General features: G+C 37.2%; 1 protein-coding gene across 2 annotated transcripts; it reads left to right on the top strand.

The window, feature by feature from the left end:
- The first annotated feature begins 140 nt into the window (after positions 1–140).
- Positions 141–24,597, top strand: WBP4 (WW domain binding protein 4). Of its 2 annotated transcripts, none has more exons than XM_064270064.1 (10): positions 141–267; positions 1,306–1,378; positions 4,317–4,379; positions 4,465–4,588; positions 7,229–7,396; positions 9,752–9,798; positions 10,593–10,665; positions 15,148–15,338; positions 19,387–19,547; positions 20,909–22,010. In XM_064270064.1, coding segments are annotated over exons 1-10 (930 nt in total). In that variant the 5' UTR covers positions 141–265; the 3' UTR covers positions 20,937–22,010. The 2 variants fall into 2 exon arrangements, with proteins under 2 accessions (XP_064126134.1, XP_010590877.1); XM_010592575.3 differs by lacking the exon at positions 20,909–22,010 and adding an exon at positions 22,457–24,597 and having other exon boundaries at positions 175–267.
- Positions 24,598–26,466: the final 1,869 nt, after the last annotated feature.

The following is a 26,466-nucleotide window of genomic DNA, read 5'->3' on the forward strand; positions in this document are numbered from 1 at the left end:
CCCTTTATACCGACCCCACCTCTCTGCATCCCGGAGTACCGCCCCTGTAGGGGGAGGGGAAGAGGAGGAGATTTCAAACGCCGATTGAGTCCTCTGGGCACCCGTAGCTGGGAACCGTGGAACGCTCCTCTCCGAGAAGGAGAGAGGTGTCCAGGATCAGAGGCTCGGGTAGGCCTCGCGGCCGTCTGGCCCCCCTCCGGCCCCGCCTGGACGGCGCGAGTCGGAGCCGAACCCCGGGGCGACGTGCGGAGCGGCTGGTGGAGTCATGTGAGTTGAGTTTCAGGCTCTGAACAACCGAGGTGTTGTTTCTCAAGGCGGCCCTTTCTCCGCCGAGTCTCACCCCGCTTTTCGGCCGAGGGCGTGACACGTTGTCTTAACTCGCTCGGGGCCAGCAGCAGACCTGCAGGGCCGGTTCTTTGGGCGGGGTAAAAATGCTGCCTCACGGAGCGCCCCGAGGGCATGGAGCTCGGGCTCTTGGGTGGGAGCCTGGCAGCCACTTAAGGTGGCGGTTTGGATGGCACCGTGCGGTGCGGTCGAGCGCTTCCCTCCTTCTCTGCAGTCACGGTGGCAGGCGCTCTTTTCAGGTTCGGAAGGCTCGAACCCTGGAGTATTGTGAAACTTTAGACTTGGGCTGTCGCCACAGCTGTCGCCCTCCCCCGCCCACGAGAAGCGGCCTGCCCTTGTAGTTTCGACTTTTTTCTTGACTAGCCGGCTCGGGGCGGGGGCGGGGGGGGGCGGTCCCTTAGCTTTTCCAAGTCTCTCTTCCATTGCGCCTCCAGAACAAATTGTGTTAACTGATAGTCTGGGAGGGATCAGTGTCTCCCGTCAGGGTAATTTTGTGCTTTGCTCTTTTGGTGGAAATAACTTGATTTAAGGCAAACTTTGTTTCTTCAGACTTCATTACAGCAACCTCTCTAAAAGCCAGAAAGGAACAGAGAGGATAAATATCCGCCCCTAAGATGTCCTTGTGAGTCGGAATCGACTCGACGGCAGTGGGTTTGGTTTGGTTAAGATGTCTCTTATTTCTTCGCATTGATGGCAATAACATGAGAATTTTTTTTAATTCTATTTTATTTGGGGGAGTTTTCTAATAAAAGCGGTGCTTTTTTTTTTTTTTTTTACTGTATTAGCCACAGAATTTCAGTTGACTGCTTCCGTCAGATAAATAACAAAACAGGATGCTACATATAAGTCAAGATTCACTAGCAAAGATTTAATTTTCAAACCCTAAACGGATATAAATTTTGCAAAACTTAACCTTTTTTAATTGTAAATAAGCTTAGACTTGTTTTTCCCTTTTTTCAGGGCAGACTATTGGAAGTCACAACCAAAGAAATTCTGTGATTACTGCAAGTGCTGGATAGCGGACAATAGACCTGTATGATAATTCCACTACTGGAGATTCGGATACATTCATGTGAAGTGTTCCTTTTTGATCTAAACTAGGAGTTTACAAAGCATTTTCATATACATTGTTCTTAATTTTTCAAAACATCAAAGATTTCTGCTGTCTTATTCGCTGTATGCAAGCTATGACCTTTCTTTCCATCAGCCTAAATTTGATTATATATTAAACCAAGTTATTTCTCTGTGGCTCAGCAGTCACATTCAGGAAGTGGGCATTGAGTAGATAATGTCATCTGTGTTTATGAAGCATCTACATTATAATTGTAATGCTGCTGTGTACAAAGGAAAATAAAGTGGAAAACTCTTAAAATATAAGGAAAAATACTATTATTATAGGTTTTTTTTTGTATGTTTTCTGCTCTACATATTTGATTCAGAGCTTTACATCTACAACACACACTGTCAAATCAATTCCAACTCATAGTGACCCTGTAGCACAGAGTAGAACTGGTGGCATAATAGTTAAGCATTCAGCTAAAAAAAAAGTCAGCAGTTCCACTCCACCAGCTGCTCCTTGGAAACCCTATAGGGCAGTTCTGTTCTGTTCTGTTCTGTCCTAATTAGGGTCGCTATGAGTCGGAACCCACTCGATGGCACCCAACAACATAGGGTTTCCAAAGCTGTAAATTTTTATGAAAGCAAACTGCTGCATCTTCCTCCTACAGAGTAGTTGGTGAGTTTGAACTGCTGACCTTCTGGCTAACAGCTGAGCACTTTATCCACTGTGTCACCAGGCCTGCTTTTACATCTATAGATGCATAAATTCAAAAGAACATTATTATTAACTTCTGTTGTGGAATATAATGATAGAGTTCTGTTAAGCACATTGTTACTGTATTTCTTAGTCTAGATTTAGCTTTTAAGATATAAATCAAAAAGCAGCACCATTGCTTCCCTCCGCCATGTCATAGTACATAGTACTATGTACTTAGTTCATAAACTCTAGGGTATCTGAAATATATATATATTTTTTTACTTGGAGAAGTTGGATGCACAAGACAATAGTAGCCCAATTTTTTATAATACCTTATTTCTTTGGCAAATATTTATCTACTATTGTCTACAAGGTAATGGGGTTTATTATTTTTGTTTGTTTGGCTTTTTTGAATGGTTGCTAAAGTTCTTGACTATCTTGTTTCATTTAGCCCATCCTTACAAATAAACGCCACAGACTTTAAAGCCCACACAAATCACTGAATGCCTCTCTTCCTTGGAAGGACCAGGTAGTTCAGTGAACTTCATGAGTTGTCTAGAGTAAATAATCTCCTTGGGTAGTCTTTCCTCATCTCTTTGGGGTTGCTAATGTACATTTATTTAACCTTTAATTAAAAACAAAATTATTTTTGAGTGGTCATTTAATATTGTATTATCCATATGGTATAATGAGTTCCAGTAAAGTGGCTTTACGCAGTGACACTTTTCTTTGAAAGCGTTCACGGTAGCACTGTAGAATAGCCCAGCTAATGTATCACATAACAATTTGATTGACAGAACTTACTTTGCAGAGTTTACCAGGAATTTCTTATTGCATACAACCAGACACTTGTAACTTAGGGACCATTTCTGGTTGTTTTAAACAGGTAACATTCAGTTACACCAGCCCTCTCCCCATCATCCAGTTACCATAACTCCGTAGATTATCACTTTTTCATTTTCTTGTCTATCCTTCCATTGTTTTTATATGCATATAAATATAGATTCTTATTCGAGCATACATACTATACGCTGTTCTGCGCCATTATTTTTTTAATTGAATGTATCCTGGAGCTCTCCACATAATGCGTAGGGAGCTTCTTTGTTCTCTGTTATAGCAGCTTGTCCACCACTCCTCTGTCCAGTTGTTTGTATTATGGTTGCTTGCATATTGCGGTGATGCTGGAAGCTATGCCACCAGTATTTCAAATACCAGCAGGGTCACACATGGTGGACAGGTGTCGGCAGAGCTTCCAGACTAAGACAGACTAGGAAGAAGGACCTGGTGGTCTACTGAAAAAACTGACCAGTGAAAACCTTAACAAATAGCAGCAGGATATTGTCTGATACAGTGCCGGAAGATGAGCCCCTTAGTTGGAGGATGGTGCAGGACTGGGCACTGTTTTGTTCTATTGTACGTGGCATCACTGTGAGTCAGAACTGACTCCACAGTGCCTAACAACATAGCAGCCTGTGGGAATGTACCATATTTCATTAAACCAGAACCCTATGAATGGACAATTGGATCGTTTTCAGTTTTTGCTGTTACACACAAGGCTTCAGTGAATAAACTTATACAAAACATTGTTTTGTATACATGTAGGTAAATCGATAAATTCCTAGAAATGGAATTGCCAAGTCAAAGAGAAAATGCACTTGTAATTTTAATAGAGCCAAATTGTCCTCCACAGGAGTTGTATTATTTTGCACTGTTACCACAATGAAAGTGTTTATTTGCAGTTCAGAGGTAATTTTTAAATGCTTGTGGTTTTTCTTAATTTTGAGGAATAAAGCTCTAAGTATTATAGTTCTGTATGTGTCTTACCTAAAAGACAAGGAAAGCAATAAAATTCTCAATGCTTTTGACATTGGATGTTGAGAGATATTTCTTGAACTTAAGATTTTTTTTCCACTCCTCTTTTGGCTTCATGCCTTTTTTGAGTCCTCATTACAATCATATTCACTAGGTTAGTCATCAAGAGTACTTTGTATTTTTTTCCATTAAAACCAAAGGAAACCTTAGTCAGAGACTGTAATAATAAATAATGTGGTTCAGTTCCCTAGCATCATTTGATAAAAAAGGCCAATTTGCAGTAAAATTAACCTGTTTTTGTGTTTTCTGCCAATGTTTTGGTTTTAATTCCCATGTATAGTCTGTTACTTTACTGTGAACATTATGTTTACGTCATTTTTCTTTGTATTTTCTTTTTTTCAAGAGTGTTGAATTTCATGAAAGAGGAAAGACTCATATAGAAAATGTGGCAAAAAGAATCAGTGAGGTAATTTAGATTAATTCTTTGCCAGTTTTTCTATGTAGGTATCAGTCTTTTATCTCACCTTCACTTTTATATGTTTCTTACCAAGATTAAACAGAAAAGCCTGGATAAGGCAAAGGAAGAAGAAAAGGCATCAAAGGAGTTTGCTGCAATGGAGGCAGCTGCCCTGAAAGCATACCAAGAGGATTTGAAAAGACTTGGCTTAGAGTCAGGTAAAAAAGCAGCCAACGTGTTTTAAAAGTAACATCAGAGGTCATGTTAAGCAAGCTTTTATTGTTTCCATGAAGAGGTTACACACTCAGGGTCTACTATCAGTGCTTTTGCTATGCATCATAGCCCGATTTAGACTTTGGGACTTTGCTCATGCACTTTTAACATTTCATCCTTTAACTCCTCCATTCACAGCAAACATACTACCTTGTGGTTACCTAATCCTAGCTCTCTCCTAAGTCAGTGATTTATTTCAGAGACACTGAGTTGTTTTTTAGGTATTCTAATTATTCAGTTAAAAGAAGCTATTCATTAAAAAAATAGGCTTTGCATTATAGTTATAGTTCAATTTAGCTATATGGTGAAAGTTATGAATCATGTTTATGAATATGGTTAAATTATAATGAATTAGCCTTTTATGGACAAATTAACTGACTTAACTACTAGAAGATAGATAATTTGAGGATTCAGGGATAAGTCAGGTCCAGATAAGAGGCATTATTTAGCTAGAATGTGTTTGTCTTGTCATTGCATTTAGTTAGGCTTTGAGTTGGAAAGCATCTACGCGTATTTTTTCCATGACGAATCCACTGTCGTTAGCCACCCATATAGCAGATCTCAGTTATTAATCTTGCATAATGGTTTGGGTAATCAACATGGAATGATATCTTTACTTGCTGATAAAAACAGCTTTCAATCCAGCTTTTAGGCAGAATGCCATATAAGTTAATTGGCATTCTTCAAATAAGAACAGTAGTTTCTAGATTTTAAAAATATTATTCTGGACATTGTTAACTTAAAAAGGGGGCGGGGATTGATTGGTTCTGTGAGACTAAATCCATATGCCCATTATCAGGGGAAAATGGATATAGGCATTCAGGAGAATTCTAGAGAAGTAAAATTAAAAATCCATCTTTTATCCACTAGGTGGATAGGAAGACTATTATGCTGTCCTTTGAACAAATAAACCTCGTAAGCTTGGTTTCAGTAATAGGGTGTACATTCCTTTATAAGTACAGCAGTGCAACACAAAGGAAAATGTTTTAAAAAACTCACAGCTGTTAAGATTTTTTTGAGACATCTCTAGAATTTTTTAATGAAATTGTACAAATATGCTGTGATCTTTTCGAGGTCCTTTTCCCCTTCAATGACACATCAAATATATCTTTTTAAAAAATTAATTAAGGATGTACATCACTTTCAGTGGCTATGAAGTGATTAAGACATAGGTTTTGAAGTCAACAGAATTGCCTCTTGCTAGCTTTGTAACCTTGCATCTTTGTTCAAATTAAGCTAGATAATGGTGTAAAATACTTACAGTGACTATCCATAATAAAAGTTTAATAAAGGATAGCCATCATTATTGTATCTATGTACCGAAATTTGTTTAATTGATCTCTTACTGATTAATATTAGCTTGCTTAGAGTTTTTCACCATTAACAAAAATGCTGCAGTGGGCATCCAGACGCATGCTTCTTTTCACGTTTGTTTATCTTTGTAGGTTCAATTTCTGGAAGTGGGATTGTAGAATCAGTGTAAACACTATATATATTGATACCTAATACCAAGCTGTCTCCAGAAATGTGCTGATTTACACTTTTACTAGATACAAAATAAATTTATCAAATGGTGTTGGGAATAACTGGCCACTCATTTGGAAAAAAGTAAGGCCATAAAAACTACCCATTTTTTCACGCCCCGATAAATACCTAATGGATCAGACTGACAACTAACAGCGGACACTGGATTTGGTCATTCTTTTCAGCACTTGCCGATCTGATGCAAATACATACACGTGGGTGTGCGCGCGCATACACACACACATACACACGCACATTTGTATTTCTTTGATTATCAGTGAAAGTAACCATCAGTTCTCTGAACTACTTTTTGCCCATTTTTCTGTTAGAATGTTAGGCGTTCTTTGTTAGGAACATTAAGCCTCTGTCATATTTGTTGTAAATATTTTTTTCCCAGTAAATCATTTTTCTTGTGTATATAGATTTTGTTTAAAGTGGTCGGCTGCTAACCAAAAGGTCAGTGGTTCGAACCCACAGCTGCTGTGGGAGAAAGATACAGCAGTCTGCTTATGGCAGTGTTTTGTTTTATTTTGTTTGGTAGTCAAATTTAACATTACTTTGTGTTCTTTTTGTAAATATCTGTGACCTGGTATTTATATTGATGTAAAAAAAGCAGGAAAGGCAGGGAGGTAGGGGAATGGTTTTTCTTTTTTCTAAATAATTAAGCACATATTCCAGTACCACTTACTAAATGATCTGTCTTGTTACCACCAATAAGAAACAGCAGGAATCTGCTGTCAGGTCTCTTTTTGAACTAATACTCTGTTCCAATGATATGTTTGTCTATTCCTACAGCAGTTCCACACTGTTTTATGTATCACAGCTTTAGAATGAGTTTTAATACCTGAGAGGGCTAGGTTTCCCCTTGTCACTTTATTTTTTATAATTTTTGTGGATGTCCTTGCATGTTTATTTTTTCAAATGAATCCTGTATTACTTGTGTTAAGTTCCCACAAGAATTTCATCAGGCCTTTGATTGGAATACCATTATTAATGCTTTATGCCAGGGGGAAAAAATTTACTATGGCTACTTCAGTATCCTTCCTTCATCTTTCCACTAGACATTTCAGAACCAAGTGTATCGCCAGTAGCCAGTACCACCCCACCCACCTCTGCATCAACTCAGCAGAAAGAAAAAAAGAAAAAGAAAAAAGATCCTTCAAAGGGCAGATGGGTAGAAGGCATAACCTCTGAGGGTTATCATTACTATTATGATCTTATCACAGGAGGTAAGTCATTTGGGCATAGAACTAATGGAGAAAAATAACTGACAGCTTATTTTGTGCTAGGGTTTTTATTTAATATTTGAACATTTTAAACAGTTAAAGACTAACTACATTTTCACATCAAAGGTGAGAATTATGTGCTCTTTAAAAAGAGTTTTTAAAAGGTGCCCTTCTCATGGTGACTCAGTTTCATACTTGTTCAAAGCCCTAATAATGAGTTCCTTCCAAGTGAACTGTAGCTTTTTGTTTTCTCCATAAAACATTCTACAAGTATAAACTACAGGTTTACATGGAAATAAAGCATTTCAGATCCACCTTTACACATTTTAGAGTTCTTGAAATAAAATATTCTTTGGAAGAGACTTGCTATCCAGAAGGCTTTTGGGAGCCAGACACTGATTTCTTTTTTTTGTGTAGCTGTCTTCCTAGTAGAATACTACTCTCCCACTGATGTTTGGGATTTCAATTCTAATAAAAGACACACTGGTATTTTTCAGTAAGAATGTCAAAAACATCCTTTTGTTTTCCTTCAAAACTAAATGAATTTGGGGTTTTTACTCCATAGGAATTCTGAGATAAATAAATGCTTTTATTCTACATTTATGTAGCATCTTGTTCTCCAGAAACAAATTTCGTGACAGGCAAAAACAACTAAACCTGATAACCAAAAGAAATTTTAAAGTACCATAATAGAAATATATATATGTATTTTTTTGTATAATTAAGATCATATGGAAGCTTAAAAGAATGAGGAATTGTAATTCGATAAATCTGAGAGTTTATCACAGAAATCATCACAGAAACTACCTGATATATAAATTGAGACATCAAGAGTCATGTCATTTTACTCATTGTTTGTGTTCCTGGTGTCTAACACAGCACCTGGCACAATGCTAATGCTCCCTAAGTATTTCGATTGCGATTTCGGTACCTTAATAGGGTACAACATTCTAGGCAGTAGGAACAATATGAACCAAAAAAAAGGTTTAAAAGTTCATGTTTGAGAAGTAGAGAGTCATCTGGTAGAGGTGAAGCATAAGGCTCTTAGAAGATGTCATGGCAGAAGAAAGGCTGGCAAGATAGATTGGGGCCATGTCATGGAGGGCTAGGGAGGATAAGCATGCTGTTTACTGAGATAAAATACAGGAACAAGGAACACGTTTAAGGGGGACAATAATTTAATTTTTGATATGTTGAGTTTGAAGTACCTGTAGAACACTGGCGTGTCAGTTTTCAATACCTAAATGATTAGAGCCTCGAGTAAGATAAATTGAGTCAGGGATGTAGATAAGCAAAAAATGACATGTTAACCTTTAGGAGTAGATGAGATTACAGGAGGAGAAAAGAGCAAGAAGTAAATAAAACCAAATCCATCGCCATCGAGTCGATTCTGACTCACAGCGACCCTATAGGACAGAGTAGAACTGCTCATAGAGTTTCCAAGGAGCGGCTGATGCATTCAAACTGCCAACCTTTTGGTTAGCAGCCATAGCTCTTAACCACTGCACTACTAGGGCTCCAAGAAGTAAAGAGGGGAGATAATATATAGAAGAAAGGGATGGATAAAAGAAAAACCAGCAAAAAAGATTAGAATGGTCAGAAAGGTAGAAAATGATATCAAAGTTAATCATGAAAAAAACCTTGGGCTATGAATATTATTGTAATTATTATGATATTTGGAATCACAGTCATTTTTAACCTAAATAGAAACAGTAATAACCTCCCAGAATTTGCTTACACTGACCCTTAAAGTGCTTGTTATAGTTTAGCAATGAAAATCACAAACGATTGTATATCAGAGATTAGAAATCTTTTTAAAATTTACTTAGAGACTATTAATGATTTATTTTCTGCCTTTAGGGCCTACTTCTTGCTTCCTTTGTTCACCATCTTAATTTTATATACTATTACTCTCAGTGATAATTGTTTAATTCCTGTATGCTTTATCCTGTTTCTCTTTTGAGTCATCATTCATTCCATCTCTCTCTCTCCCCTGCTCTAGAATGTTAAAATACCATCCCCTTCCTTCAAAGTTCATCAGTCTTGAATTCTATGAAGTCTTTTAAGAGAAGCCCTACCTGGCTCTGATAATTCCTGTGGAAGTTGCGATAACTTGTAATGCTCTAATCTTCCATTCTCTCCGTTCTTCTTGATTATGTAGCACTCACATATATTTTTTGCACAATATTACTGAATGTATATTGTTTCTTTTTATTTTTCAATTATGTTTTAAACTCTATACTCAGTGCTTTATAAACATTGAATATCTTGTAAATTTTTGTCAAATTTAATTTTTTGGAAAGTGGTTTTAGATTTTAAGCAAAAAGATTTTATAAATGCAATATATTTTACTTTAAGCATCTCAGTGGGAGAAACCTGAAGGATTTCAAGGAAACTTAAAAAAGGTAACTGAAGTATATGAATGGTGTCTATGCTTTGTTCTTTAAAATGATTGGGAGTTTGTAGAGTTCAGTTAAGTAGATTTACTTCTAAATAAGGGAATTCTCCCACCCCGCCCCCCCATTTTGTTCCTTTCTTTCTGTAATACTTTTGTTAGAAGCCTGAGTAGAGGTAAAACAGTGATATTTACCCAGAAACTCCATGCGGGACAAATATTACTGGTTGGCTTGCCAGTCATTGCCATCTGTATATCCTTGTCCATCTACAAAGAATTGTTCATGATTTCAGGGGTGGTACATTTTCTCCCTGGAAGTTGGCTCCTTATTAACACATGATCAGCACTACCACCCATAATCCCCAGATATCAAGAGAAAGGGAAAAGGTGGCTGACTCTGCCTAAGTTATTCAATATATAAATAACAGTAGTACCCCTTTATCTGCGGTTTCTCTTTCCCCGGCTTCAGTTATCCACAATCAGCCTCACTCCAGAAATGCTAACTAAGTTATGAAATCTCACACCATCCCAGGCGGAACCACATTCACATGACTGTTATTTTATTATACTAAATTGTTACAATTGTTCTATTTTTAGTTATTTTTAATCTCTTACTGTGTCTAATTTATAAACTTTATCATAGATATGCATGTATAGGACAAAGCATACTATATATAGCACTTGGTATCGTCTGTGGTTTCAGGCATCCACGGGGGTGGTCTTGGAACATATCCTCCACAGGTAAGGGGGGACTACTGTACCATCTTTATCTTCAGTTTATACTGTTTTTATTCCTCCTTTTAGACAGTGAAGCCTGTTTGGGTAGAAGGTGTAAGTGAAGATGGTTATACATATTATTATAATACAGAAACAGGAGGTAAGTATTATCTTTGATTACTTAAAAAACCAAAACTAAACCTGTTGCCACTGAGTTGATTCCAACTCATAGCGACCGTATTGGACAGGGTAGAACTGCCTCATAGGGTTTCCAAGGCTGTAGATCTTTTCAGAAGTAGATTGCTGCATCTTTCTCCAGCAGAGCTGGTGGTAGGTTCAAACCGCCAACCTTTCGGTTAGCAGCCAAGCACCTAACCATTGCATCACCAGGGCTCCTCTTTGATTATATTAACTATCTAAAATTGTACGTGGAACTGCTTATTAGCCTGCTGATAAATCAGTTGTTTTAATGTATTTATTTAAGAAGCATCTGAACTTGGTAATTTTATCATAGGGATTAACCCATTTCTATAGCAAGTGTATATTATTTTTGCAAATTAAAGACATTAATAGATGCACAACATGGTTAATGTAATTAATGTCATTGAATTTTACATTAAAAAATGGTTGAGATGCCTTAAACCAAAAATATTCCCTGTAGCCTTTCTTAAACTAAACAGTAGTTTAGCTTAACTAGGAAAGAATGAATGTCTGCCTTGAGCATTGTGCTCTTTTAAGATCTATCTGTATGGGATCAAATAGGCAATAGCAACTTGAAAGATTAGATAGGAAGTTTAGGGGACAGTGAGTTTAAGTTTAGGAGGAAACAACTCAGAAAACGAGGGTAAAAATGGTTGCACAAGTCAAAGAATGTAATCAGTGTCAACTATTCATGTAGAAATTGTTGCGTTGGCATACAGCTGTGTATATTCTCAAGAACAACAGTAAATTATTTTTTAAAAAATGGTTAAGATGATGATTTCTTGGTTATTTATATATCTTTTGTTACATGTATTTTGCCACAATAAAAAATTTTTTAAAGCTACAATGGAAAAGAAGAGATTTCCGTTTATGATATACTGTGCATGCACAGGGGTATTGTTCTCAGTTGAAACTGCATTCATAGGTTTAAAAAAAAAAAATCATTTTAACCTCTGCCATTACTAAATCTCCTTATGGTTGTTTTAGAAATCAGTCATTACTGTAGAAGTTATTTACAGATTACCTAGTTCAACTTGCCTTTCCTTTCTTTAAAAAAAAAAAAAAGAAAAACTTTTTGCAATGGCTGAAATTGCCAAATTTTCATTTTTTCTAATTTAATAATGTTTCAGTTATGTAAATACTTACAGAACATGCGTAATACTATGTATTAAAATTTTCAAATTTAAGATTTTATCTAATTTCATAAAATGGTCTTCAAGTAATTATATTTGGTTTCTACTATAGTTTTTTTAATTCTTCATTTTAAATTTAATTGGCTTTTGGGAGTAAACGGAAATCACAATTTGCAGGAAACAGTGATTATAGAATGCTAAGTATCTGCAATGGGGAAAACATAAGGGCATCAGAAGAGAACCCCTAAATAACACCGGGAAATAAATGGAGCTGGCCCGAAAGAACAATGAGGAAACTATAGGTTAAATTGCACAGGTCCTCTCAGAAGGGAACCAGGAAGAGGGTACATACACCTTGTCTCATTTAAAATTCACCTTGTGTTGGAAGTTCTTAGGTTTTGTCTACCTTACATCTCTTTATCATCTCTCTACCTCTGGATGTCAGTTTTATGGTATTGGCAACCTTGTCTGGCTTGCTCATGCTACGGCGGTTAAATGTACCAAAATAGGTGTAGTTTTGGTATAACGTTGGGGGAGGCTCTGTTTCTTAGTTCCTGCTATCTGCAGCCCTGTTGTTTTTGTTAGTGCTGCTGAGTCGATTCCAGTTCATTGTACAACAGAACAAAACACAGCCCAGTCCTGCACCATCCTCACTTGTCATTGCTGTTTGAGCCCATTGTTGCAGCCATTTCGTTGAGGGTCTTCCTCTCTGTTGACCCTCTACCTTACCAAGCATGATGACCTTCTCCAAGGACTGGTCCCTCGTGATACAATGTCCAAAGTATGTGAGACAAAGCCTCGCCGTCCTTGCTTCTAAGAAGCATTCTGACTATACTTCTTCCAAGACAGATTTGTTCATTCTTCTGGAAGTCCATGGTGTGTTCAATATTCTTTGCCAACGCCATGATTCAAAGATGTCAGTTCTTCTTCGGTCTTCCTTATTCATTGTCCAGCTTTTGCATGGATATGGAATGATTGAAAATACCATGGCATGGGTACAGTGAACTTTAGTCCTCAAGGTGCCATCTTTAGTTTTGAATAGTTTCAAGAGGTCTTTTGCAGCAGATTTGCCCAATGCAATATGTCATTTGATTTTTTGACTCCTGCTTCTGTGGGTGTTGATTGTAGATCCAGGTAAAATGAAATCTTTGACAGCTTCAGTCTTTTCAGTGTTTATCATGATGTTGCTTATTGGTCCAGTTGTGAAAATTTTTGTCTTCTTTATGTTAAAGTGTAATCCACACTGAAGGCTGTGGTCTTTGATCTTCAACAGTAAGTGCTTCAAGTCCCCTTCACTTTCAGCAAGCAGGTTGTGTCATCTGCGTATTGTAGATTGTCAGTGAGTCTCCAACCTTGATGCCACATTCTTCTTCATATAGTCCAGATTCTCAGATTATTGTTCAGCATACAGATTGAATAAGTATGGTGAAAGTATACAACCCTGATGCATACCTTTCCTGATCTTAAACCACGAAGCATCCCCATGTTCCTTTCTGTTCAGACAACTGCCTCTTGGTCTGTGTATGGGTTCCACATGAGCACAATTAAGTGTTCTAGAACTTCCATTCTTCACAGTGTTATCCATAATTATGAGCCGCACAGTTGAATGCCTTCGCATAGTCAGTATAACACAGGTAAGTATCTTTCTAGTATTCTCTGTTTTCAGCCAAGATCTGTCTGACATCAGCAATGATATCCCTCATTCTAGATCCTCTTCTGAATTCTGCTTTAATTTCTAGCTGTTCCCTGTCGATGTACTGCTACAAACGCTTTTGAATGATTTTCAGTGAAGTTTTACTTGCATGTTATATTAATGATCAATAATTTCCATATTCTGTTTGATCATCTTTCTTTGGAATAGGTACAAATATGGATCTCTTCCAGTTGGTGAGCCAGGTAGCTGTCTTCCAAATTTCTTGGCATAGATGAGTGAGCACTTCCAGCACTGCTTCTGTTTATTGAAGCATGTCAATTGGTATTCCATCAATTCCTGGTGCCTCGTTTTTCGCCAGTGCGTTTAGTTCAGCTTGGACTTCTTCCTTCAGTACCATTGGTTGTTGATCATATGCTACCTCTTGAAACTGAATGTTGACCGGTTCTTTTTGGTACGGTCACTCTGTGTATTCTATCTTCTATTTATGCTTCCTGCATCGTTCAGTAATTTATCCATGGAATCCTTATTATTGCAAATCAAGGCTTGAATTTTTCCTTCAGTTCTTTCAGCTTGAGAAATGGTGAGCGTGTTCTTACCTTTTGATTTTCTAACTTCAGGTCTTTGCACGTTTCATTATAATACTTTGTCATCTCGAGCCTCCTTTTGAAATGTTCTGTTTACCACTTTTACTTCATCATGCAGACCTGTACCTAGCATTAAATCTTTTAGGAGCAGAAGGCCCTTTCAACTCCCAAGTAGATACCTAGCCTGCCCAATGATAGAAATGTTTGTATCCCACTAAAATTGAGGTTCTGAATTTTTATAGAGGTAAAACAATACAGTAATATATTGTTTTATAGTTAGACAGTTGAGCTCAACTCCCCTTTGAGTTGTTGACAAGTAACTGAGCCTATAGTTGTTCCTAGGTAACGTAGAGAAAATTATGTGTATTTTGTGGGATTGTGCCCCAAACAGTGCCTGGCACATAGTAGGTGCTGAACAAATTATTTCCTGAAAATTCATTGGGTACTTGCGTGAAATATATTGATATGTCCAGAACAGTTGGAGTTTATGCCGATGGCTAGTGTAATTATTAATAGCAGCCCCTTTCACTTTTAAAAGTATCCCAGTCAGACAACAAATTCTATAGTCCCTCTCCCTTTTATTAAACTGTAAGACAATTAGGAATGCTGTCATTTTACTCATAGTTCAGTAAACCACTGGATGGCAGTAGAATTCAGGTCATTGAGATTTTTTTTTCCCCACTATAAAAATGACAGATTATAATCAGGTCGTTACAATATGATTTCACTGCATCATAATAACTCCCAGGATATCTAAAGTGTGCTGATTATCAAATATGTGTCCTGAAATTGGTGTTAAATTGTGAGAGTCCTTAGAAACTATCACCCAGTTCTTAGACTCTTTCCATTGGTCTGTAGTTGACACATCTGGTAAATCCAGCTTGTTTGAAATCCATCTCTAAATGATACAAGAGGAAGAACTTTGGAGATTCTTACTTCTTACCATCTTGATAAAGTGGTAACGTGAAACAGAAGCAGTATCATCATTTAATAATAGGATGTGTTATATTGGGAATTACTTCTGAATAAAGTTGGTAACTAAATAACATGACTTAAAATGTGTTGAACAGAATCCAAATGGGAAAAACCTGAAGATTTTATTCCACACCCTGGCAGTCAGCTTTCTGGTAAGATCAGTGAGAAGGCAGCTGGCAGCCTAGAAGAGTCCAAATCATCAGATTCCCATAACGATTCTGATGAAGAGCAGAAAGTAGAAGGAGATCCCGCCACAAAAACACAAAAGCTGACAATAAAGTTTAAGGTAGGTTCGTAATTTTATTCCTCATAAAAGTTGTATCAGTTTATAAAAAAGCTCTATAAACTTTCTTTAGTCTTCTGGTAGGTGACAAAAATAAAGCCAAGGTATATATTTTGGTTATACCATTTACTGATATCTATTTGGGAGCAAGATAGTAAGTTGATTTTTAAATCCCCTGAGTTTGAGATGCCTGTGTAACATTCAAAGCATTATTTGAACAGGAAAGTCTGAATGTTTTAGGCTAGAAATACTGTCATCAGCACATTGTCAGTAATTTAAATCATAGAATGGGTGAGATAATCGAGGAACATTAAACATTAAGTGGCAGGCCGAGAAAGAGGACTCACAAGGTAGAAAGAGGAAGAGTGTTTAGAAAGGTATGTATGAGAACCAGAATTTACTACCCCAGAAGCCAAGGCAATAGAGACCGTGAAGGATTGATTACAGAGAGAGGTCTTGGGGAGCCCTGGTGGTGCAATGGTTAAGAGATCGGCTGCTAACCTAAAAAGGCCGGCAGTTCAAATTCACCAGCCACTCCTTGGAAACCCTGTAGGGCAGTTACACTCTATCCTATAGGGTTGTTATGAGTCAGAATCAACTCGATGGCAATGAATTTGGTTTTTTTGGTTTAGAGGTCTAGGGAAAAACAAAGAAAAATGTCCGTTGAATTTGGCAGCTGTGAAGTCCCTGATGCCCTCCTAACAATTTCACCGGAATTTTGATTGGCAGAACTGAGATTACAGGGAGTTGAAACGTGGTTTGGATAGGAAATGAATACTGGCAATTAGATGATAAAATCATGGCTAAATATTGATTCTTAATCATCAGAGCTTGGGGGTGGTGGTATTTTCATTGAGAATGCCTATATAGATTAAAGGATAGGAAGTAATAGAGATGAAGCTGGTAATAGGGAAATGAGGATATGACCGATAAAGTCAGATACCAGAGGAGGTAGAAAGGGCATACCAACAAGGGCAGATGAATGGGTTAGCCTAGGATAAGGAATAAACTCATTTTTTATAAGAATATAAAGATAAGTGTGACTAGATGAGTAGGTATCTGAAAGGAATTTGAGATCATTGTGCCTTTTAGCCTCAGTTTTCTCATTCATAGGAAGCAATATTGTCTGCTAAGAGTGAGGCTCTTTGGGGACTTGACAACGTTAACCGTTTGAAATAGTCATTAAGCTGGGGCGAGAGAGGGGATGAACCAGGCAGCAGAATTGGCAGGTGATGCTGAATGCCCAGCCGTGGCAGGCAGACAGACTTTTTTACAGTATTACTAGTCCTTATGCATTTGTGATTTCTGGGAACACTGAGGAGTACCCAGGCGCTAAAGCAGAAAAGACAGAGTATAGTAGTGATCCGTAGTTGAGATTGCTGGCCTGACAGACGTAAAGGAAAATCAAGGATGCTGGAGAGAGTACTCCCAGGCCACACCTAGGATCTTGTCATTGCCTGGAATTTACCTACCCACCTCGGTGGAACTTACGGTCAGGGATATATCGAGTTTGTAGAGGAGCAACAGCAGAGCCCTGGTGGTGGCCACCTCACAGTGTTTACAGTCAAACTTGGGTAACCCAGCATATACCTGGGACAAATTATTTATTTGCTTATATCAAAATTAATGTGTCCATTGTATAAAACACAACATATTGCAAAATATAAACAAGGACAAACTACCTGTAATCCTGCCACCCCCCAGAAAAATCATATTTATTGGTCCCTAATTTTTTTATTCTGACACATGTATACATGATTTAAGCAGAATGTGAAGTCGTTCTATAATAGGGTTTTACTACTGTTCTGCAACTTTACCACAGTCGTTTTTGCACATCAATAAATCTTCATCTGCCACAATAATGGCTGGATAGTATTCCACATGGGAATATCCCATTACTTAATCAGCCCTACATGGCCTCGTATTTGTCTTAAATAACCACTAAGGGAGTAGAACTAACTGGAGACACATTACTGAGTGTTAAAGTCTCTGCCGAAATTGGATATTATAAATTTTGAAGTCTCATCAGTTAGTATGGTTGTGTAGGTTTTTCCCCTATTATAGCACTTCACAGACAAATTTAAGAGCAAGAAGACAAATAATTAGATCTATGTTGGGCTATTAGGTCCTGTGCAATAGAAAGACAAGAGGGAAAGAGATATTTATGGTGCTAGCAAAAGAATATTAAAATTATTCCCAGTGGGTTTGAGCCTCTATTAAGAATGCAAAGTCTAGCAACAAACTAAAATGTAAGAAGTTAAGGTGTTAGAGATGCTGATGAGGTTGGAGAGGAGGGATAGTAGAAGTAAGGGAGCCAGAAAACTGAAGGGTTAGAACAACTGTGGTGAGACAGTAGGCTTTTTGAGTTTAAGATTTCAGAGGTGGGGCATTTCTGAGTGATGACAGAGTTCAAATTAAGAGAGGGGCAGGTGTAAGGATTTAATAATTGACTACTACCTATGCATTAGGTGCTGTGTATGAAGAAATATGTACTATGTAGGTGATTAAAACACATTAAAGGCCCAAGTCGTTAGTGTCAAGGCTCATAAAACTGAGGCCAGGGGACTTTTAAGCTCCCCAGGATGACAGCAGGAATGTGAATGGAGAGAAAATGGTGCCAGACTTGCCAGAGTCATCAGTGAATATGGAGTAGCCACCAGAGGTCATTAGATCATGTTAGGAGGAAGGGAAGAGAACGGTATAGAAAGTGATCTGAGCCTTAGGAGAGGAGGCCTTTATTGCATGAGTCTCAAAGATATAAAGTATCATGACCAGTTATACCTGTATAGAGAGTCATGGTCCAGAAGCCGTCAAGATGGCTAAGAGAAAGTAGTTGGTGCCTCCTAGGCCTGGGATACAAACAGCATGAGAGGATGAGTTAATATCCATTCAAAGTATTGTAAAGGAAACTCCCAGGGCTGCTACCCGTGATTATACAGTTTGCAAAGAGGCTGAAATCCAGCGTGTAGTCCACTTGCTAGGCAGAGTCATGGGGCCAGATAAAGGGGTACCAGAGAAACAACAGCCCTCGCCAGGGACTACCATGGCGCTGTTGCTACCCCAGGGTGGTGTCTTGTTCAAATTCACACAAAGTTATTGGTTGTATAAGCTAGTGAGGCTCTGGCAGTGTCCTTGACGTAAAGACAGACTTCAGTTAAAATGAATAGGTTGAAGAAGTGCTTTAAATAGGCACTGCTTTTAATGGGTATGGAAGAGACTAATGGCATGGCATCAAAATCACTAGGGGCACCATGTAAAGTCACTATTGGATATGTAAGCAAGGAGAGAAAGCGAAAAAGAGGGAAAAATCCTTAATTGTACATCTCATGACACTAATAGGATCCTGTTTTATTTTAAAAAGCAGCCTTGGCACAAAAAAGACCAGACTTAATGGTCTGACTGAGACTGGAGGAACCCCTGAAAGTGTGGCCCCCGGATGCTCTGTTGACCCATAATTGAAAACATTCCCGAAGTCCACTCTTCAGACAAAGATTGGACAGGACTCTAAAACAAAAATAGTGAAGAGTGTGCCCCTTAGTTCAATCAGATATGTGAGACTAGATGGGTGGCCCCTGTCCAGAGGCAGGATGAGAAGGTAGGAAGGGACAGGAACTGATCAAATGGACATGGAACCTGGAGTGTGACAGGGGGAGTGTGCTGTCACATTGTGGGGATTGCAGCTAATGTCACAAAACAATACCTGTATGAATTTTTGTATGAGAAATTAACTTGAGCTGTAAACTTTCACCTAAAGCACAATAAAAAATAAGTGTTCAATTATCTTTTAAAAAGATTTAAATAATTTTAAAAATCTGATTAAAAAAAGTCTTGGCCATGGTGTCTTAGCATTTTAGACATAATGAAAAACCTAATGAAGCATTAAAGTTCTTTTATGTACATTTATTATGTTATGTACAAATTTAAAATGTTACTTTGGTTTTTTTTACTACTCGTAAATTTGTAACAACACTTAAAAGCTCTACGTTAAAGATATTTTGTTGTCCTGATAGTTTTGCTTGAAGTGTGTTATTTCTTGACTTTTACATTTCAGGAAAAAAATAAAAGTAATGAAGGAACTAAACCAGAATCACAGAAAGAAAAAAGCCTACGAGAAAAGGATTCATCATGTCCAAAGGAAGAAAAATCCAAAGCTGTTAAAAAATCAAACCCATATGGAGAATGGCAAGAAATTAAACAAGAGGTTGAGTCACCGTAAGTACCTAAAACTTAATTTATCCCACTGTTTTTACAAGTATCTTATGTCCCACTACTTCTATAAATTACAGTAATTAACTTCGTGGGTACTGTCTGTGCTCATTAAAAATGTAGTTCATTTCTTTATCATTGGGTATTTGTGTTCTAATTTAATATTTTAAAAAATAAGCCAATGATTACTTTAAAAGGTAAGCTAATGGATCTTTTAATTGCTACCAAAACATGACATTTCTATTGATCACACATTCATACAGCCATTCACACCAGGTGTGCATACTCATTCTGTTACAAACAAATATCGGCGTATTCAGTGTGTGCTTGGTAGGGTATTGCTAAAGGCAAGAAAAAAAGCTCTTGATTTGTTACCGTCTTAACTTGTACTTTTGTTTAAAATAATTAAACTTAATAAAATCCGGAAAACCAAACCCCTTGCCATCAAATGGATTCCAAGTCACAGAGACCCTATAGGGCCAAGTAGAACTGCGCCATAGGGTTTCCAAGGAGCAGCTGGTGGATTCGAATTGCTGACCTTTTTGTTAGCAGCCAAGCTCTTAACCGCTGCACCACCAGGGTTTCTGTTAAACTGAATAGCATATTTAAATGAATTTTTTAAGTCTTAGCAAACACATAAAAATCACATTGTCTTTAAACTGCAGTTATCAAGAATTAAAAAAAAAAAAATTTTTTTTCTTGTTTTTTATCAAGAACTGTGGTTGATGGGAGATCACTATTCCTGCATTGCTGGTTTTGTTGTGAAAAGTATATATAACACACTCCAGTACAGTACTCTTTTAGTTTACAAATGACAGATACTCTGGTATGTGTAGGGGTGTGGTGGCTTCAGGCATGGCTGGATCTAGGAATCAGGACACTGTCTCTGACTCTCACTCTTTCAGTTCTTTATTATTCTGGGTTGACGCCTTCTTAGGTTCTCTCTACCTAATGGTAAGGCTTTAGGCTTATACTAGCATGGATTCCAGAAAAAAAAAAAAAAGGTGCTTCTTCAGCAGCAATTCCCAAACGGTCCTGCTTGGCTTGTATCACATACCCAATTCCCATTCCTGAACAAACCACTGTGATTTTTGATTTGACATGAACTGAACTCAAAACTCATAGACTGGGAAGGGAGAAGAGGAGGTTTCCAAAAGGGGTCAGGGGACGGTTCTAGTGCTGGAAGATGGAAAATGAGATGTTGGACAGGCCAAAATAAAAATTTGTACTTCAAGTGCCTAGTGCAATGTTTGGCACATAGTAGGCATTCCGTATAGCTACTGTTAGAATTACTACTCTAGATCTAATGTAGCTTTCTGACTTTTCCTGGCTTCTAAGAAATAAGCCTTTTCTCTCTTATTCCCCAGAATCAAGCTGAGTGAGGACGTTACCTGAGTTCTTCTGAGACTGAGGAATGTAGATCTATATTCACCCTCACTTTTCCTAGATGACATGTCTCAATTCTTGGTATCTGGGACTTTTAACATTTAACCCATTCCTTTTTTTTTTTTTTTTAATTCTCTTTCTCTCCTTTTATCAGTTTTCCCTTCATGCTGACGAAGTGATCTTTTGGTTTCAAGTGATGGAAACCTGAGGTAGCTTAAATAAAAAAAGACTATTCAGATATTCCAAGGAAGATTCTACTTACCAAGTTGAGGAAGGGGGGAGGAATAGGGCCCTCAGAAATTACTGGAACCAGGCCAAAACATTGACAGGATTCTCCACCTCCTGTCTGCATTGCTCTGCATGCAAGCTTTGTACCCTGTATCTGCAGAACAGCTTTCTCCACATAGGGAGAAATGTGGTTCCTGACACATTTTATGCTCTCAGTAAGCAGACAGAGTTAAACGTAGTGATCATTCTGGTTCATGTTCAGAAACCTCATGGATGGGACTGATGGGCATGGCATGAGTTACTTGCTCTTTCTTCAACCAGTTTTCAGGGGGTAGGCTACTATGATACTAGTCAGGACCTAATCCTCAGCTAGTCAGGTGATTATTTATACTGTCTTGGTCAGGGTTCTCTAGAGAAACAGAACCAGTGGGACATATCTGTATACATGTATATATGTATATGCAGTTGTGGGGACTGAAAGTCTAAAATTTGTAGGTCAGGCAACAGGCTGGAGACTTCTGCAGGCTTGTGCCCCAAGATCCACAGGTCAGGCAGTAGAAAGAGTAAAGAGTACAAAATCGGGAGAGAATTGTGCTAGAATATCTTTTTATAGTCTGAAGGAAGACCACACCCTAAGGAACACCTCTTTCAACTGATGGATTGATTGTATCATGTCATAGAAGATGATTACATCATATTACATTATGGAAGAGCATCTAGTTAGTATTTGGCCAAACCACTGAGAATCATAGCTTAGCCAAGTTGACACATAAAAAATTAACCATCACACTAACCTTGTGAATAGTTGAAGGGCTAGTTCCTAGAAAAAAAAAAAAAGTGCTAGGCAAACAGCCACATAGGTCTGCTACATTAGAAAATTGGGGTTCCATGGTTTTCATGTTGGGTTCTGTGAGCCCCAGAGTCCTGGTCAGTCCATGGCAAAACCGGTTTCCATAACTACCTCTCCCTTATCCATCTATTTCACCTGAACTGTAAATGATATGTAAATAAGCACAAGCATTTGCTTAGAGAATATGTCCAATGTACAACAGGAATAAAAGAATAGATGGGACTTTTTTTAACATGAGTCCACCTAAATAAGTGCTTAGGACTTTAAATAATTTTGTTAAATTAGCCTTTATTATAAAATAGTTTCTTTCTCTAAAATGAGTTGCTTCAAACTTCTCACTATTACTGTCATGAGAAAGGTGGTTTGGGGGGCTTTGGTGGCACACGGGTTATGTAAAAAGTTTCTGTCTTACTCTGTCAAATAATGATTTTATTTTTACTTGCTATTCCAGTGAGGAAGTAGATTTGGAACTTCCAAATGCTGATGAGTATATATCAACTTCAGTAGCTGATGGTGGTGGAGAATCCAAAGTAGTATTTAAAGAAAAAACAGTCACTTCTCTTGGAGTTGTGGCAGACGGAGTGGCCCCAGTGTTCAAAAAGAGAAGAATTGAAAATGGAAAATCTAGAAATTTAAGGCAACGAGGTGATGATCAATAAATTGCAAGAGAGCTTTTTGTATATGCTTTTTGGACAAAATGAAGACTGTACATCTTAAAGCACCTCCATGTTTGTTTCTAAGTGCTTTGAAGCTAAACATTTAGATTTATTCTAAATTGTATTTTACGCGAATGATAATAAATCTTTTTTTCATGTAAAACGTTATTTTCCTAAAATGGAAGCCTACCACGTTACATTGTAATAGTGTATTCATTGTCTAAAAATTGCTAATTATGTCATAATTTAAGATGCTGTGTATCTGTTATTTAAAACTTGGAAAAGCAAGGAATTTATTTAATTCTTATGCATATGAACATATTTATCCTGCACTGGAAATGCATTACTTTTGCACACTGATAATAACTGTTATCCAGGAAATAAGAATCAGACCACGTAAGAGAAGCTTCACAGCTCAGTAACAGTTTGGTTCTGAGGATCCTGTGGGAAGACTGATGTAAAAAATGGTGCAGATTAGCGTGCTGTTGTGTGCTGTTGAGTTGATTCCAACCTGTGGTGACTCCACATGACAGAGTAGAACTGCCCCATAGGGTCTCCTAGGTTGTAATCTACAGGAACAGATCACCTGGTCTTTTCTCCTGCAGAGCCACTGGTGATTTCAAACCAGTGACCTTTCATTTAGCAGCCTAGCACTTAACCATTATGCCACCAGGGCTCCTTGTATATTGGCGTACCTTACTGAATTTAAGGTCTAAGGCCAAGAACCAGGAGTGCAGCTCAGGTACTTAAAAAGTAGTGCTCACTGTGGAGTGACACTTGACCAAAGGTAAAAATGTATGTTTGCCACAGTTCAGGTGAAAGCAACAGCTCTTGCTTAGCATTTTTACTTTGAGCCAGGCATCATTCTAGAAACAGGAGATAGAAGATAAATGAGACATATCACTATTCATCAGGACTTGACATTCTAGTATAGTCCTTTTTTAGTCTAGTTGTGCACTGTGTTTAGCAGCCTTATATGTATGTATTGGAAAATATTTTTTAAAGGTTTTTTGAAGCTATGTAGATAAAGTATAGAACTAAAATAGTATCTCCCTAGCTTCACTAAGAGTTTTTAAAAGTGTTCACTTAGGGAAACTAGAAGTTTCCTGTTTTCTGGTTAAATTTCTTAACAAGTGAAATTTTCTTCTTTAATCCATTTGAAGTAAGTACCATCCCTTTATTACTCTATAAATTCTTAAAAATTATATTTTTTATAAACTGTACAGTATTTAACTTTTGGTAGTGAATATTTGTCTTTTTAAGGTTACTAGTGTACATGTGAGAAAATGATAGCTTATTAAAAACTTCATGAAAGTAAATTAAATATCGGTTTTTTTTTTTTTTTCCTTCTAATACTGATCAGGGTCAACTTAGGATTGGTGAGATGGCATTTGCAGATATATCTTTGTATTTGTTCAGCCTACCTGGATATTTCATGAATGTATAATGTTATAGACAAGTACATTAGAATTCTTGATATCCCATTCATCTAGCTAAGCAGTGCATTTTGGTGCTTGGCTGTTTTCTTCATTGGAAAAAATAATAGACTATAAATAGAATGCCGCTGTACTTTCCCTACATTTTGCTCTTACAAAATAAGCAATTGAAGGCATTTTTTAAAGCCACGCTTTTTGTAAAGTGTTTCTCTTAGAGTACATTTTGAAAACTATTTCCTTTTACTTATGAAATAAGACAGTGTTCTCAGGTTGCAAGATAAATCTCCTTAAATTGAATCTGGTCTTAAGGATTACTCAGAAAAGACTGTTGATAACAGACACAAAAATTTTAATAAATTAAGTTTTGAAAAATAAGACTTGCTTTGAAAGAATAGAGAACAACATATCAGCTTTTACTTACCCGGATTTTTTTTCCAAAGTATTTGTTATTTTTATTACATATCTCTTATTTATGTGTGCATGTATAAATGTGTGGTATATATATATAATGTTAGATTATAAAAATGACATTTTTATTATAAAAATAGGGAAATAAGTTTTAAAAAATCAAATTTCCAATTATTTTTCACCCTCACCCATGACCACTATAGGTTTCGATTTTTTTTTTCTAAACATGTTAACACTGTGAGTGTATGGGAGTAACTGTATGATTCCTGGATCCACAAAGTCCATTCTCTGGATGACATCATATTCAAATAAGCACAATCCAAACAGCCAAGAGTACTTTTTTAATGCAGCTTTTATAAATGCTGGGGGAAAAACTACCTACCTAAACAAATACAAACAGAGGTAGAACAACTAAATAACCCTGTAACTGGGGGGGTATTATTTTCAATATTAAAAACTACAATAGTTAAAATACTATGTGGAATGGCAAGAGGCCCTGAATAGCAAAAGCAGTGTGAACAAGGAAAACAAAGTAAAAGGACTCACTTCCTGATTTTAAAAAACAATGCAGCTAAAGTAATCAAACAAGGCTGGTATGGGTATAATAATGCACACATAGACCAATGGAATGAAACTGAGAGTCCAGAAATAAACCCACACATTGATGGTCAACTGATTTTTGTCCATTCAATGGGGGAAGAAGAACCTCTTCAATAAATGAAGAAAAACAATAAAGACCAAAAGCTGGTTCTTTGAAAAGATCAACAAAATTGATAAACCATTGGCCAAACTGACAAAAGAAAAACATGAAAGTAAATAACCTAAATAAGAAATGAGATGGGCAATATCACAACAGACCCAACTGAAATTAAAAGAATCAACAATACTATGAAAAATTGTACTTTAATTTGAAAACCTAGAGGAAATGGACAAATTTCTAGAAACTACCTACCTAAACAAATACAAACAGAGGTAGAACAACTAAATAACCCTGTAACTAAAGAAGAGATTGAAAATAAAATTATTCTCAACAACAACAAAAAAAGCCCTGGCCCTGACGGCTTCACTGGAGAATTCTGTCAAACTTTCAGAGAAGAGTTAACATCACTACTACTACAGGTATTTCAGAGCATAGAAAAGGATGGAATACTCCCAAACTCATTCTGTGAAGCCAGCATAACTCTGATACCAAAACTAGGTAAAGACATCACAAAAAAGAAAATTACAGACCAATGTCCCTCATGAACATCGACACAAATACCCCACAAAATTCTAGCCAATAGAATTCAACAACATATCAGAAAAATAATCCACCATGGCCAAGTGGGATTCATACCAGGTATGCAGAGATGGTTCAACATTAGAAAAACAACCAGTATAATCCATCACATAAGTAAAACAGAAGACAAGAACCATATGATCTTATCAATTGATGCAGAAAAGGCATTTGACCAAGCCTCATACCCATTCATGATAAAAAAAAAAACTCTCAGCAAAATAGGAATAGAAGGAAAATTCCTCAGCATAATAAAAAGCATTTATACAAGGCCAACAGCCAATATCATCCTAAATGGAGAGAGTCTGAAAGCATTCCCCTTGAGAATGGGAACCAGACAAGGATGCCCTTTATCACCACTCTTATTCAACATTGTGCTGGCAGTGCTAGCCAGAGCAATTAGGCTAGATAAAGAAACACAGGGCATCCAAATTGGTAAGGAAGAAGTAAAAGTGTCTCTATTTGCAGATGATATGATCATATGCACAGAAAACCCCAAAGAATCCACAAGAAAACTAGTGGAACTAATAGATTGCAGCAGAATATCAGGATATAAGATAACATATAAAAATCAGTGGGATTCCTCTACACCAACAAAGAGAATTTCGAAGAGGAAATCACCAAATCAATACCATTTACAATAGCCCCCAAGAAGATAAAATACTTAGGAATAAATCTAACCAGA

The sequence above is a fragment of the Loxodonta africana genome, chromosome 17 (genome assembly GCF_030014295.1).
Source record: "Loxodonta africana isolate mLoxAfr1 chromosome 17, mLoxAfr1.hap2, whole genome shotgun sequence".
Taxonomy (NCBI): Eukaryota; Metazoa; Chordata; class Mammalia; order Proboscidea; family Elephantidae; genus Loxodonta; species Loxodonta africana.